Below are 16,769 nucleotides of genomic sequence, written 5' to 3' on the forward strand. Positions count from 1 at the left end.
TGGATTCCCTGAACTCAATGTGCAAGGGTTTGTATCTCCCCTTTCCCCTCTACGCCTCTGCTCCAAAACAATCCCGACTTCCTTCTCTCTTAAATCTTAAATAGTGGATCTTACCAAAACTGATACCCTGGAAAACATTCAGAGCTTTGGTTTTAGATCATGCACTGAGCATCAGTTGCCCTCAAAGGGTTAAGTTATTCCCTGTCCCCATTTGCACACTGCAGGCCTGTCAGTCTGTGTTTCAACAAGACCTGGCCTTGATGTGAACTGTTGGTTCTGGAGATAACATCAATCAGAAGGCCCGGGCCAGCAGGAAAGGGCCTGCCGGGTTGCTGATGGCTTCAGGCCCTGAAGGCGGGCAGCTAATCAAGGTTCCATCCCCTACTGAGCATATTCATTGGGACCCCTCTGGTTCTAGGCTTTCCCCTCCCCAGGCATAACATGTGAATAGTAGATTCTCCCCGGACAGATTCTTTCTATCTTGTTAACTTGGTCCTCAAAGAGATGGAATACAAAGAGGAAAAGTCTGATACAGGGGCTGGAGTCAGCTAAAAAAATAAAATCTCATACATTTCTGGTGCATTCTCTGTATCCAATACTCCATGTCTTGGTTTTTTTAAAGACCCATTGTTTTAAGGTTCAGGAGAGGCAGGGATGGTCTTGGCCACCCCACTCCCCAGGGATCATAGACCTTGACCTTGGGAAATGGCAAGCCATGAAATAGGAACCCTTTAGGTTCACATAGCTCGCATAATTTTGTTCATTATCATTTATATATACCCCACAAATAAATCTCTCCAGCAATGCCATGAAGCTCCTTAATAGCATTAGGCTTATCTCTGCTCCCCGCCCCCCTTCACATGGGCAATTCCAATGAGTATTGTTCTCATGGAACTACCTCCTTTAATGTACTTCACCTAAAGATGTATTTTCAGTTAGCATTGTTGGACAGAGGGTGTGTACTGAATTCTGCCTTGCCACCCCAGTCCATTAAATAACTTTGGGAAGACTTTGGTTAAGTAGGGTTTTCAATGCCATTTAAAATGAGGATGGTGGTACTAATACTAAGGGTGGTTTCATCCTGCCCATCCCTACCCTACCCTACCCTACCCCTCAGCATTGCCTTCTAAATCTATTTTGATTTGTCTCATAGGGCAAGACGAATTAAACTGGGCCTTTTATTAAAAGGATGAGGGGGGAATCAAAGTGGCAAAAGATGAGACCAACACTTTCAGAAGATTTGAAAATTTTATTTTCTCAAATGAGCACCAACACAGATTGGAAATGAGAGGAAACAATGCACTTTTTTTCTAATACTGAATCACTATGTACAAATACAGGAAAAAAAGATGAAGACAAAACTATTGAAAAACAATTGCCTTTGTTGTTGAAGCAAAGTGACCTGAAAAATATGCCCCAAAAAACCACCCCCAAAAAACCCAACAAATATGGTTTGTAAACACAAGCATCAATAGACAGACCAGTATTGAAAAGATAGTCTCTGCAAAGTGGAAAAAAGGGAATTTGCTCCCACTTTCTTACCAAAATTTTATACAAAAACATATGGGGCATTAAGAATTTGGTAATGCTGAGAAAAGCTTACATCTTATTCTTTGTGTCTTTATCTTGCCACAGATTATTTTATGTATTTTAATTTGAAAATTAAATCCCTCTTCCCATCTCCCTTCCCCCCACTTCGTGGTTTTTTTCATTTTTGGACTGACTTAAAAAACATCTAAGTTGATTGTTTTCCAGGATTTGATTTCCCAGGCCTTTTCCTGACCCTGAGGGAGTCTGACCTCACAAATTTGTTTGCCTACAGGCATGTGTGCCTATCATGTCTGTTCAACCATGTTTATGGTGAGACTTCTTTTAAAACACTTGGGAGTCATAGAATATGCAATTAATACAGTCACATTAGCAAATAGAAAACATACAAGAGGCGTGACTCTTGGATCTCCACAAGGACAATATATTTCATTTGAAGCTCATCCAAGTTGTGCCACAGAGGAGATGGGGAGGGTAAACCAGTGTGCAGGCCCTGCAATCAGTTCTGCCTATACATGGCCTGGTAAGATGCATTTTCTATGGCTTGTGCTGTTGGTCCACTTAGAGTGCAAACAAAATTTAAACAAACAAACAACATAAAATAGGAGGAGGGAGAAAATGAAAGCCTTGCTGCAGAAGGTGTGTAAACTTTTACATGATGTCCCCAGTAAAAAGAAAAGCAGGAGCCATTGGAAAACATTCTTTAAAAATTGTACAATTAAAAAACAACAAAACTGAAGGCCTTCCAATGAGTGGAAGTCTTTGAAGCCACAATTAACATCACTTCACTCAATTTTTTTTCTAGCCAATACTGGTGCAAGAAAAACATTTCAATTCAACCTAATGATTTACTATGTCACCTCTACCAGGAAAAGGTAAAAAGCAGTTTCCTTGCCTCCCCCAGACTAAATGACAAGACTTTAAAAAAAAAAGTATATTATGTTTCCCTTAAAACATACTTCAAGAAATGCAGAGGAAAACAGTAAAATTTTAAAACAAAAATAAAAAGTGCTCTCAGGGGCTCTGAGAAAACAGCACCAAATATATTATTTAAAAAAATTAAATATTATTTACAAAAGTATATTTCACAAGAGAATGTTTTTTTTTTCTGTATATATATTACCCTTTGAAAATTTGTTGAAAGGGGGATACTTCCTTTGCACAAGATGATCCTACCAGCACAGACTGACCTTGCCTGGTCTAAGAATGGATGTACTATCCAGATGAATACCTGTGTTCATCAAGCTGGGTTGCAGTTACTTTGCACCAACCCACGGGGCTACCAGCCCCAGCACACAGGGTCTCAGTTCAATCCAAAGGTGGAGCATAATGAGCTGAGTCTACTAACAGTTTTTTCAATCTCAAATGAAGGCAGCTGCTGGCTGAGGTAAAGAACTCCTCCCCCTCCCCTTCCTTCCTCTCTCCTCCCACCCTCCCAGCTATGCCCACCAGCTTCCAGTTGGCTGAACCTACCAGTGGCCTAGGGGTGAGGTCTTTGGTTATGCTCTGAATAGATATTTTTAAGAGAATAAAAAAATCAAATAGAGAAAGAACTAATTGAGTCCACAAGTTTGACAAGATTTGAGCTCTCATTTGTGGTCTCCAATACTGCTAGACATGAAACAAGTTGTGGATGAAGCTAAGTTGTAAGAAGCACTTATGGTTTTGTCAACATCTATGGGAAACCTAATGGGGGAGGCATCTTTCTGCTGTTAAGTCTTCTCTTCAGATCTCTGGTGCCACCCACTGCTGTAGGGTTATTCTCGGCAGGCACCAAAAATCTGAGTAATGTCTCTACACTATTCATGAAGCAAGCAGTGGAAGCTTTCCCAGGGCAAAAAGTGAGGGGGATCTAGGATTTGATCTGCTCTGCAAACTCATCATCATGTAACATGCCTTTGTCCAGGTTTGCTTAAAAATAAAATCTACCAAATTTCCATTTCATTTTTAGTTCGAAAAACCAGGTGAAACTTTACTTAAGGAAGTCAAATTTATAAAGAAAAGGGTCCAGGGGTCCATATCTCAGTAGGGGAGGGGCAATGGGAATCCAGCTATTTCATGGCTAGCCTGGGAATGGGAAAAATAGAAACTATTTTCTGATGCAATCTAGAGGATTAGAGGAAGCACAAAGAATATTCATCTAGGAGGTTGCAATAAAGTAATCTAACTATGACTTAGTTTCCCTCCTTAATTATTTTCCAAAGTGTTGAGAACTGACTGGTCAAATGGTGTAGGGTTAGGGTTTTTTGTTCCTTTTTTATCTTGTACCAGCCAGTTAAAAGTCCTATTTTGTGGGAGGTTCCAAGCCTCCAGGCCTAGGTTGGCCTTGAGCCAGAACCATCTAGACTCAGGATTTATCTTGCTATGTAATAGCAACCCATAAATTCCACCCCCTTCTTCATAGCCCTCCTACAGTCACAAGACCATCCCAAAGGCCTCCCTGGGTCTGCTGCCTTCAGAGCCCACTCCATTACACAGGTTCCCCTATGCTCCAGAATTAACTATTTGTAACAACCAAGACTTGAGTTTTTCAGATTCAATCTTCTTAGAAAATGAGATGTTGAGAATGATACACAAGATCATCAAGATAAAATAATATTTTAAGCCTGAGAAATGAAATGAACTCAGTTTGAATGGGCCTCATATCATGCACCAGGTTCTGGCTGGATTGCTGTAGAATAGACATCACAGTGTGGATGATTAAATGCAAGACAAAGCTTTTTACTCCTGAGCCTGGCTGGCTTGGGTTCCCCCATCCAACTCCTAATATTTTGAAGTGTGTATGTCCCCTCTTCATTCCTACCTTCCAAAAAAAGAAAAGGTAAGATTAGAATTTGTTACTTCCTGGTTTGACATCAAATTTAATCAGTCCCCATTGCCTAGTCACTTAGGTTAATTACTACACTTCTTCCCCATTCAAATTCAGGGAAATAACACTGGTGTTGGAGAGATCTGCCTGCAGAACACAATAACAATTATCTCTGAAGCTTTTATCTTCCATAGTTTAAAAGACAGGGCTGGAACCAAAACCAATCAAACTGTGAATCATCCCTGCTCCAGGGAAGCAGGTTCCCCACCACCCATCCCAGGAGAAGAGGTCTAGATACAAGATCTTTCCTCCCTCCCATTCCCCCCAAATCCCCTCTTTCCAACTCCCAACCATTGTGCTTGATTAAGGGTCCTGAGTCAGGTATAGGTCAGATATTTGGAGTTGTTTGAACTATGCTGGTTTTCCTATGGTTTCCTTGCCTGATATTGGGAGCTGTTAACATGTCGTCCCTTTAACTAGAGGACTTACTAGACCTTAGTAGGTCAAAGGTCAAGGCCACTGGCCTCTTGACTTGCCAGGGAGCACTGGATCTTGGATACTTGGTGAAGGGCATAGCCCTACAAGCATGAGAACTCGGGTGGAGTGGGCAAAGGTGGATACAATTAGGGAACAAATCGTTGAGACCCCATCACAAGCTCACCACAGTCAGGGTGCCCCCCAAACCAGCCCAGAGCAATCAGACTCCTGCCCCTTCAACTGCATGAACACCAGGAATATGGCCCTCCTCTCACGCTGACATTGAAGTCAGGAACAGAAGCTTCAAAGAGAATTCAGTCATGAGGTATTTTTTTTTAAATCTTCTTTTTGTCCTTTAGGACAATTTGATAGTTTCAAGGTTCCTAGGTTCCCAGGATTTTTAAGGAGCAGCAGTTCCTACCTCCACCCTCCCATGCCCACCCCTGCCCCAGGACACTCAAGAGTTCTCTTCTCATACCCCTATGCCATTGCTATCCTGACATAAGGCGGCTAAAGACGCCTACTCTGGGGGGATCCCTGGAACTCTCAAAGTAGAATGCTGCCAAGCTCTTGGTGCATCCGTTGTTTTTTAGCCAACACTAGAACAGAGAGAGAAGCCAGGGTCAACTCACAAACAGATACAAAGCAAAGAAACAGAGAGACAGCAATTTAGAGGCCAGTCACCAATAAAGATGGAGATAGGGTGGGAGGATGCTCCTGATGCCAAAGCCTCTAAAGGGATGGAACCAAGCGTTCAGTCACTCTCTCCCCTCTTAGATATAATGTTCAGTTGGATGGTATTCATTCAGACACTGGTGGGGGGGATTCCCTCCATTCAATCCCAGCCATTGTCCTTGATCATGTGTGCCAGTTCAATGATGTATTTGCCTTCTTTATATTTCTGGCTGCTCTCAAAGGCGTGTTCCTGGTCAACAAAAAAATGAGAAAAGGGGTAAGGGGTCATGGAAGTAGCATACTGGTTTTGGAGCATTTGTAGCAAGAGGAAGAGAAACAGCACATTATGGTGACAGAGTACTCAACCTAATGTCAGAGGACCTGGGTTCAAATCAAGGCCCTTCCACTTAACCACCTATCAACTTTGGGCAAGACCCATAGAACCTCTGTGGACTTCAACTTCCTCATTGATAATAAGCAAAAGTATTACCAAATAGGTACCCATCCACTGGGCAATGGAAATTGTGATGCATGAATGTAACATAATACTAGCATCCCCTAAAAAGATGAATATGGAGACCAGCAAAATACACACAATATAACAGATGGTACAAATGGAAAGTGACAAGTTTTTGGAGGTCTGGAAGCTACCATACCTTACAATTAGAACAACAAAACCTCCACCCCAAAACCACTTGACCAGTCAGTTCTCAAAATACTTTGGAAGATAAATAAGAAGGGAAAATGAGGCATAAATAAGATTACTTTGTTGCAGTTGAGCATTGTGTAATTATAATGATCAAGCTTAGCCCTGAAGTTCTAAAATGCACCACCACCTAGACCCTTTTTTTGAGAAGAACTTCACTTATTTATTGTGGGACTTTGACTAGTCCATTGTTTTGCTTAACAGATTTCCCCCTCCTTTCTTTTATATTCTTTTGTTATAAGGGATGTCTTTTTGGATGGAAGAGGGAGACAGGAGGGATATATTGGGAATTAAAAAAACAACATAAAAATAGGAGAAGGACCAGGATTGTGATTTCATTGCCATATAGAATAGATGAAGAAACTCCCTTTAACAGTATAGGCTGGCAAATCCTCTGCAAGTTAAAGAGTCTTATGGGATGCTTAGAGAGGCTAATTTGTGTAGGGTCATAAAGGCAGTGTGTTTAGAAGTAGTACCTGAATCCTGTCTGTTTGCCATGCTGTTTGTTAAAAATGAGAAGGTTGTAATAAAAGACTACTAAAGGCCCCTTTTAAACCTGATCTAGGATTTTAGAAACTATAATACAAGATAGAAATTAGGATTTGGGGGGTTTTCTTCCCAGCTTAACCAAAGGAACTGAGATAACGTCAATAATTAGCATTTTCTTTTTTAAGGTGGCTGGATGGTAGGTGGATAGAGCTCTGGACCTGTAGGCAGGGAGATATGAATTCAAATTCAACCTCAGACACTTACTAGCTGTGTGACCCTGGGCAAGTCACTTAACCCTATTGATTTCAGTTTCCTTATCTGTAAAATCACAAGCCACTCCAGTATTTTTGCTAAAATCTCAAATAGGGTCAAGAAAGAGTCAAACATAGGGGGAGCTAGGTGGCACAGTGGATAGAGCACTGGCCCTGGAGTCAGGAGTACCTGAGTTCAAATGTGGCTCAGACACTTAATAATTACCTAGCTGTGCGGCCTTGGGCAAGCCACTTAACCCCATTGCCTAGCAAAAACTAAAAAAGAGTCAAACATGACTGAAACAACTCAACAAATCCTTCATCAACTCACCACAGAATGAAGATTGTGCCTAAACTTTTATTATCTCATTTGAACTTCACAAAAAAAAAAAAAAACCTTGCGTGGTAGATTATGCTATTATCCTATCCCTTATAGAAGAGGAAAACAAGACAGACAGAGGTTAAGTGACTTGCTCCAAGTCACAAAGTGTTTGAGGCTAGATTTGAACTCAGATTATCCTACTGTACAAAGACATCAATATATCAAGTTGTTTGAGTACTTCAGACTGCATTGAGAAATGGAAGAACTTATATAATTGAAGACAATAGAGAAGTGACTTGATGTCATAGAACTAATAAGCAGCAGAATCAGAATTTGAACCCAGGTCCTCTGACTCTTTTCCACTATACTGATTTTTAAGAGTCCCCTGAGGTTCAGAAAAATTAAGTGACTTGTCCATAGTCACAAAGTTCTGTCAGGGACATGTCCATAATCACTAATGAATGTCAAAGAGAGGATATGAACCCAGGTCTTTTTGATTTTCAGCAGTACTAGCTTGTTAAACTACACAGGATTCTTCCCTAAAAAAGGTTGTCCTTGTCACCCTCACCATCTTCCAGGTATACCAAGTTTGGAATCTTTCTGAAATGTGCTGTGACACTCTGAACAGAGAAGCAAAGCATTGTGGGATCAAAAAGGTTTCCTTTAACTTCACTTATTTATACTTATATCCTTCTATTTTGCATTGGGAGAAAACTTGCCAAGCAACATCAATTATCAGGTATCCTAAAGAAAAACTCCATACTTGTGGTGAGTTGCCATCTGAACTTAAGGCATTCTAATCAATTAGTCTCATTTAAAAGATCTGGGTCCAAGACCTCTATGACATATACTGGCTAAGCAAGCCTGGGGCAGTCATTTAACTAACTTCTTGGTGACCCTAAATGTCTTTTTAGGAGGTAAAGGAGGTCCTAGTTTGCAAGAGGAAGAAGTTATCTCCACCAATGAAGCCACTTTTTCTTTTAGCTAGTTAGCTAGCTAAGAGAATTAGCAATTACTGGGTATGGTTACAAACCTATGCTCAGAGGCTAAATTTGTGGACTTGCCCTATTAATCACATCCAAAACCAACAAGGGAGAGTGCTTGTTATTGCTGGCAGTGTGTACAGGTTGATACTTTAAGACTTGATAGAGTGCCTCTCTTCTCCAAATACTTGTGCTTACTGATGTGTAAGTATAAGTTGTTCCCCCCATTAGAATGTAAGTTCCTTGAGGGCAGGGTAGTGCTTGTTTAGTGTGTGTGTGTGTGTGTGTGTGTGCGCGCGCTTCTAGGTCATGGCATAAAGTGTCTGATAACTGACAGCTTGGGTGTTTTTAAAATTTCAGACTAAAGATCAGTGTTCAGTTAAAATCTCAACTTACTGTGTGACCTTGGGCAAATCATTTAACTTTTCTGCTGAGGACTCTTAAGTCCCTTCCAATTTTCAATCTAAGATTTTATTGGGTCCTTTGGACTATTGCTTTCAGAGTTAAATTACTCTAAAAACAATACACAGAAAGAAATAGAGCCAGAGGGCTTAAGAACTTCCAACTCTACACTTATTTCCTTTTCTCCATGAAGTCTGGGGTTAGGTATTTGTATATTGGTGCATGGGTATGGGTGTGGGTACAAATTTTAGAATGGGGGAAGATTAAAGGACACAGAAGAGTAGGAGATTCAAGAGGCAAGCAAGATAGCCTTGAATCTAATGACCAGGTTTGGGGAATTTAGGAATAAGAAATAACTATTTAAGAGGTTCATTGTTTTTTTATACAGTGCTCATATTTGTTCATGTACATCAGGTAAAGATTTATAAAATCTTAAAATTAGGAGAGGATGACAACTAAATGCATTATCACATCAAGTATTTGCAGGATAGGGAATTTGAAAGCAGGGATCTGAAGATTTATCACTGACTTGTTCTGAAACTGATACAAAGCAAAAGAGAAAAGAACCAACACCACATACAGCTACCTCTAGAAACTCTCAAAACTGGGCCATCATGGAGAAAACAATCAATTCAGGGAACCTCAGAAATGAGAAAAATGGAGAAATAGTGGACAAAGGAAATCAAGAAATAACCTTCCAAAAGCTGTCTTGCTTTTAATTCCAAACTCTTCTACTGAACCTTTTTCTTCAACCTACAAACCAAAATGTCCTGGCTTTGAATCTTATCCTTTTTCATCCAGTATTCCTTCTCACACACCTGAGTAATCAACTGATCAACCAACAGAAGGGGGTGAAGGAAAGAAGCAGGAGAAAAATTTACAAGATTAGGTTAGGTCAAATGACTTCTGAGTTCTCCCTTCTAGCTCTAGAGGGACATTTCTGAAAAATGAGCCTGAACTTGGACATTCAGGCCTTGAGGAGCTTTGACTGGAATATTAAGGAAGAAGAAGAAGAGTCATCAGTCTGATCAGGTAGATGACACCTGCTCTCAAATTAAGCTCGAAATGTAGGGCTGTCCAAGTAAATGGAAAAAAATTCTGATACTCCAAATATTAATGCGTATGTAGAGGAGGAGTTGGCGGGGGGTGGAGAATAAAATATGATTTCTTGGCTCCATTCTACTCCTGCAAAGTTTTTTGCTGCTAAGCCCTCCTGTGGAAGAATATTACTCCTTTTCCCTCTTAGAAAGGTTTCTTCTTGAAGAGATAATGTGGTACAGTGTAAAATGCAATGGCTCAGGACTCAGAAAGGTCAAATAACAGTTCCAGCTCTCACTATCTCTAAGACTTTAGGAAAATCCTTAGAGCCTAGCCCACCTTCCAATGACAGTTAGATGGGACAGTGGATAGAGAGCTAGAAGTTAGGAAGTCTTGAGTTCAAATGTGCTTCAGACTCTTACTAGATGTGTGGCCCTGGGCAAGTCACTCAACTTTGCTTCTGTTTTCTTATCTATAAAACGATTTGGAGAAGGAAATGGAAAACAACTCTAGTATCTTTGCCAAGAAACCCCTAAGTGGGATCACAAAGAATCAGACACAGAACAAGAATACAGATTAATGAATTTTCCTTCCTGGGTCTCAGTTTCTTCATCTGGTGGTGGAGGCAAGGGAAGAGGTTGGCCTACTTAGCTTCTAAAATCCCTTTATCCTGCTAGTATCAAAAGTAGATTATGTAGTGTGAGAGGGTCAGAAGAATGCAACTGATAGACTAGCTAACCTTTAGGAGCACCCTGAGGCATTTCCTAAAAGATAAATTGTTCTTTTTCAAGACAAGGAAAGTTGCTCTTTTTTGTATACTAATACACTCCAATGTTCCAGTGTGTCAGAGGGCTGACTGAGAAGATATATGCTTTGTGTATAGCACCCATGAGCACACAAGAAACATGGTATGAAAAGGAAAAAATTCAACCAATGGGTAGTGTTACCATGGCAACTGCATCTGGGGTTGGCTTATAACCACAAAGCCAGCCAGAAAAATCATGATACCAGGCAACCAGAGTTCCAGGGAGAGTAGGTCACTGTTGCTCCTTCATCCTAACCCAGGAAAGGACAAAGTATCCTTCTGGGAAAATAACAATATATCCCAACTTGTTGGCCCCATATGTCAGGAGAAAGAAGGGTCTAATTTCTTCTGATCTGTGTCAGCTGAGGCTGCCCCAAAGTGTAAAAAGAGAAGAGGGGCTACTGGTTCTACTGTCTCTTATTTGACAAAGAACAAATTGGAAACTGTACAGGGAAGGGAATAAGGATGGCCAAGGACCTTGAGTCTATTTCTTGTGAGGGTCTATTAAGGGAACTGAACACATTTAATCTAGAAAAGACTTGGTGGGGAGAGAACATGGAATATGAGAGCTGCCTTTGAATATTTGTAGGACCATCATAGGGAAGAGAGAGTGAACTTTATTCATCTGTTTGGTCGTAGAGGGTAGGATCAGGAGTACTGGATGGGAAGTTACAAAAAGCCAAGGTCAGCCTTACTATGCTAACAATTAAGGTGATCTCAAAGTGCAGTGGGCTACCTTAAGACCAGTTCTTCCTTGGGGGCTTGACAGACTAGGTGGTTTTTTAGTGGCACTAGAGTGGGGATCCTATTTGTTGATATGAGTCAGATTAACCAGAGGTCCTTCTTTACTGCCCTCAAATGCTATGATTCTGCTGCTCCCCTTCAGGAAATCATGGGATAGAGCAGAAAATCATTGACCTTAGAATTCAAAGACTGGATTTTTGACAGCTGAGTCTTCATCCTACTGTATGACTTTGGGCAAGTCACTTCTCTCTTATCTTGTACAAAACAAAGATAAAGACTTAGAGAAGGGTGGTGGGAGGGAGGGCCTAGCTGCTGGGTTCAAGAATCAGGAGAGAATTGGATTTGAATGCTGCCTCTCACTGACCTTAACTAGGTAGGACCATAACAAAGTCATATAACCTCACTGAATTTATCTGTAAATTGGGGACAGTTTTAGCTCAGAGTGCTTTGGGAGGAGAAAATGGGTTCAAAAGCATGTTTTGAAAAATCTTAAAAGCACCCTATGATTACAAGTCCTTATTATAAAGCATTTCATAGTTCTAATGTGTTTATTTCAAAAGCCATCCCCCACCTCCACTGAGCAAACACCATCATACTTACATATTTCCAGCCCAGAGTAGTTTTGCAGTTTTCACAGTAGATGTCTGCAACTGCGTGTAGCCCTGTTAGCAACACTCGCTCTTCTGCAGGTCCACAGCCCACATTAACTCTGTGCCAAAAAGGTGGGGGTGGGGAGAGAGAGAAAAGGAGATGAGTGCCAGGGACATCTGCATCTTTTGTCCCTTGAGCTGAGCTACCTGCAAAAATGAATAGGGCAATAACTCCCTAAAAGCAGCTGCTCCTGGGGAAGTAGTGGGGGTGGGGAAGAATGACTCAGGATCGAGAGCAAAGCCCCAAAGACAGGCAAAAGGAAGGGCCTGGGACAAAGAGATTTCAGACTGTTGAATTCTAGTTCAGTGTGCCTTTTTTTTGGGGGGGGGGGTCTTTCTGGATAAAGCCTGGCTTGCTGTTTATGACCTTTTGTCTTGATATAGCAAAGCCTTCCTTTACCACTCATTTCTCTCTCAAATACAACTAAATTTATGAATGCAATGATTATCAAGGAAAGGATGCTTTGTAGACCAGTTTTTAAGAATCATGGGTATAAAAATTCAGAGCCAGAAAGGTCCTTAGAGGTCCATCTAGTCTAAACCCTCATTTCCAAGATGAAGAAATTGAGACCCAGAGGGATAAGATGATTGACCCAAGGTCACAATGGTAGAGGTGACAGGTAGGATTTGGTTGAACCCATGTCTTCTGACAGGAGACCCAGTATGCTTTCCACTGAAAGTCCCATAATTAATTTAAAGATCTTTGAAAACTTTCTTAAGCATCAATTTATTTTTTACAAACTATAAAAAGTTACTATGAAATTAAATATTTTAAGTAATGATAAATAAAACCATTCTATTTACAGGTATTTAATTTTTTTAAAAAGGAACTCCCCCAGGGAGAGGACCCTTTTAGCAGGACTGAACCAAGTTTATATCCAATCTAAAGTTATCATAAACATATGATCAGTGAACACCTACATGGGTCGAGATGTACTAGGTCTTATCCCAACAATTCTCAGTCACATTCAGCCAGTCTGGACTTTCTTCTTCAGAGAAACTGTGGTACAAACCCCAGGATTTTAGGTGGTAAGGAGTAGGGAGTTAGAGATACTCCATTAACCTAGACTCCAAATTTCATTGTTCTGCTGAGAATGTTGTTGTTCAGCCCTGATTGGGTTCTTCTTTTCTGCCTATTCCAATGGGCCTCACTTTCTTACCTTTAAAATTATGGATGGGATTAGAATAGGATTTCTTAAACTAGGATTCCTCTGGGAGTCTGTGGGTAGAATTTACAAGGTCTACAAACTTGGAAAGGGAAAGGAACTACTTTCGTTCAATATATTGGTTCCTTTGTTTTATAGAATACAGACTATAAAAATATGTACTACATAAAACAAAGGAACCAATTTTATATGTGTTTGTGTGTATATGTGTGTACGCACACGTATATAAAATATATAAAACTTTATTTAAAAACATCATTCTGAGAAGGCTGTTCAGAGACTCCATTCCACTCTGGCATTCTAGACTTCTATGAATCCTGTGAGATCTGTTGAGTTGGGCATAAAATTATAAAACTTCAAACCTGAGGAGGTTGAGGAATTCCCCTGGGGGAAGAGATGTGTAGGTAGGGAAAAAGCAAGACAGCATGTAAGAGTGTGTGTGTGTGTGTGTGTGTGTGTGTGTGTGTGTGTGAGAGAGAGAGAGAGAGAGAGAGAGCGAGCAAATGGAGAGATGACATTTTAATTTGGAAGCAATTTCTCTAGTCTCTCTAGTCCCTCCCACCACCCTCTCCAAAAATAGAAAAACAAATATCCCTGAGGTGACCATCAGAAGCAAACCAGGGAACATTATCCTCCATGGACTGTATTTTTTAATTTATGTCCTAGGCAGTGTCTCATCAGAACAGGAGGCAGTTCCTACTGTTTAATTATCCTCCAGGGTTGCTTTTTCCATCTTCCAAAGATGCAAAGAACAATTTAATACCACTTCCAAAAGAGACACTCACACTGAATTAAAGAGGTAAGCTCGTCCTTGACTTCCTTGGAACGACTGAAATGCAAGAAAACAAATCAATAGTTAGATACAAATGGCATGTGTCCACCTGTTTAGGAAACCTGGGCCTAGCTAGATAACCACACAAATGACTTCAACAGACTGAGGTTCTATCTGCAGGGTAATGAAAAGCAGAGCCAGGGGCAGTCTGAAAAGGAGTTGGACCAGCCTGCATTTTTGGCTGCTTCCTAGTTCCTGTTCGATGAGATGGTAGGTAAAAGAAAAAATTATATTACTAGAGTATCTTTGCCAGTGTGTAAGTGGCTAAAGCTACCTGGGACAATGTGCACCAGCCCTTCCCTAAAACTCTGTTTTTGTTTTTTGGGTTTTTTTTTGAGGGGGGGGAGGTGGTTGGAGGGTTAGGTGAGTCTGTGTTGGCGGACCCACCGCTTCCTAAAGCCAAAGAGGCCTGACAACCAGCTGGGGCAGTTTCACTTCCTCGTTCTCAACCACCACCAGGAGAGAACCTGCTTAAGGCTCAGGGCTGCAGAAGGGTCAAGGTTTCAGAATAAAGAACAAACCACCCAAACCACCTTGTCATACTTGCTTCCTCCTCTCCCTTACTGTATGTGGACACAAGTGGAACCACAAGCCCTTTCCTGACCTCTCCATCACCCAACAGCTCATTAAACCGTGGTTCTGTTTCAACCTTACACAGAAGCATGTCTGAAGCGGTAGGGAATGGGAGAAGCAGGAACTAAAGTCTACTTACTGAGTGATCTGGTATCTCCCTCTGAGAACACAGCCCCCTTTCGTGTCTCCCTGGCTCCAGTTACACTGGGATGTCTTGCTGACATGAGACTACTAATGTTCTGCATTGCTGCCTGCATTTTTAATGGTTTCTGACAACCATCCACTGAATTAAACATCCTGTAGGGCTAGGGGGTGTTGGTGGGGTGAGGCTGGTGAGAGGAGAATGAGAATGACCTTTGGTTTCAAATCCTAGCCACTCAGCCAGGAATGGTGCAAGGTGCTGGGGACACAAAAGACAAAAAGAAAAATAGTCCTTGTCCTCAAGGAGCTTATAATCAATCAGGGGAATATTTACAGCATGTATATAGGTATATATAATCACAAAACATACAAAATAAAATCATAGAGACAAGATTCCCTAAGGGAAGAAAACAGTAGAAGATAAGAAAAGAATCAGGAAAGATTCTGTGTTAGAAGAGAAGCTTGAACTGAGTTTTAAGGAAAGAATTAGTGAGTCATTAAGCAAGAAACCAGTAGGGAATTGACTGACCTTAACTACCTCACCCTCAACACACCAAGGCTAGAAGATCCAGGGCCTGCCAAGATCCCTTCAGAAGGCAAAATCAAAATCACAACTAGAGAAGAAAAGGGAAAGTAGGTGGCAAGCAGTGGAGTTGGAATCAAGATTTATCTTCCCAAGTTCATTCTAACCTCAGATGCTAGCTGTGTTGCCCAAGGCAAGTCACTTAAGCCTGTTTGCCTCAGTTTCCTCAGCTGTAAAATGAATTAGAGAAGAAAATGGCAAACCACTCTCATAATGTTGCCAAGAAAACCCAAAATGGGGTCAGAAAGAGAGGGGCATGACTTAAACAACTAATCAACAACAAAGAGAATAAGGAAAAAAAATCCCTAAGCTCTGCCTCTAACTGGCCAGGTAGCCTTGGGTAAGAACCATTAAAGCCGCTGTTGCTTCAATTGTCTCAAGAGGTTATTTAAAAAACAAAAGCAAGGCCTACCCAAGGTGTTACTTTTTAACTCCCCTATGGATATAGGATACTGTTATTATGAATCTTCAGCAGCCCAAACCACAGCCCTTGTGCAAAGAATTATCCCATAAGTTTCTAAGATGGGGGATCCCTAAGAGCATGCAATAAAATACTCTTCAAAGGCAGGAACAAATAGTGTTCTCTTTGCATCTCTCCCCCCCATCCCACCTTAGACACTTAGTAAACCCATATTTCTTTTTGAAACCCAATTCTTTTTTAATTGAATGCTATATAAATATGAAACTGTAACTTTCTCTTCTTTTTCCTCTCTCAGTCTCCTTCTGTTATTACCACCTTGCCCTTTCACTTGATCAGTGTGTAATCCATCTGAAATCCAATCAAACTGGCCTTTTCTCTGCTCTTCACACAATCCTCTATCTCCATCTCCCCCAACTCTGTGCCTTTGCAATGATCATTCCACAGGCCTGCAATGTATTCTCCTTTTTACTTCCACCTCATGGCTCCTCTCAAACATCACCTTCTGCATGAAACCTTTCCTGATCTAGTGTGCTTTCCCCAAATTACCTTAGATTTGATTACTTCAAAATATTCTATTTAAACTGAATGTATTTATGTCCTTGTCTGCAAGCTTCTTGAGAGTAGGAGTTTTAGGGGCGGCTAGGTGAAGCACCAGCCCTGGAGTCAGAAGTGCCTGAGTTCAAATCCAGTCTCAGACACTTAATAATTACCTAGCTGTGTGGCCTTAGGCAAACCACTTAACCCCATTTGCCTTGCCAAAAAAAAAAAAAAAACCCTAAAAAAAAAGAGAGAGTAGGAGTTTATTCATTCTTTGTATCCCCAGTGGCTAACAAGAGTGCTAGGGAATACAGTGAGAAAGTAATAAATAATTGTTGAATGTTCATACTTGTAGGTAAGACCACAACTAAAATGAGGCTTCCAAAAAAGAAAGACTACTAGAACAAAGAATTTGTAGATTAGGAACTTGAACAGTTATGTGACTTTGGTTTACTCTCTGGGTTTTGGGTTTATCCCCTTTAAAATGGAAAAGCTAGTCTGTCTATAAGGTCTCTTACAACACTTCTATTTCCATGGTCCTAGAGTCTTCTTGTCCAAGAAACACCCACTATTAGACTTTCAGATAGATCCATAGCATGTGAAAACTGATTCTAGAG

General features: G+C 40.8%; 1 protein-coding gene across 2 annotated transcripts in view; it reads right to left on the reverse strand.

The window, feature by feature from the left end:
- Positions 1–1,151: 1,151 nt before the first annotated feature.
- The window catches only part of YPEL2 (yippee like 2), a 71,760-nt gene continuing 56,142 nt past the window's right edge, over positions 1,152–16,769 (reverse strand). For both annotated transcript variants that reach the window (XM_074223578.1, XM_074223577.1), the window contains exons 3-5: positions 13,851–13,894; positions 11,850–11,958; positions 1,152–5,759 (exon numbers count right to left, since the gene is read on the reverse strand). In XM_074223578.1, the coding sequence (XP_074079679.1) occupies positions 5,670–5,759; positions 11,850–11,958; positions 13,851–13,894 (243 nt within the window). In that variant the 3' untranslated portion in view covers positions 1,152–5,669. The remainder of the gene's footprint in view (positions 5,760–11,849; positions 11,959–13,850; positions 13,895–16,769) is intronic.

This window comes from Macrotis lagotis, chromosome 2, assembly GCF_037893015.1.
Source record: "Macrotis lagotis isolate mMagLag1 chromosome 2, bilby.v1.9.chrom.fasta, whole genome shotgun sequence".
Taxonomy (NCBI): domain Eukaryota; kingdom Metazoa; phylum Chordata; class Mammalia; order Peramelemorphia; family Peramelidae; genus Macrotis; species Macrotis lagotis.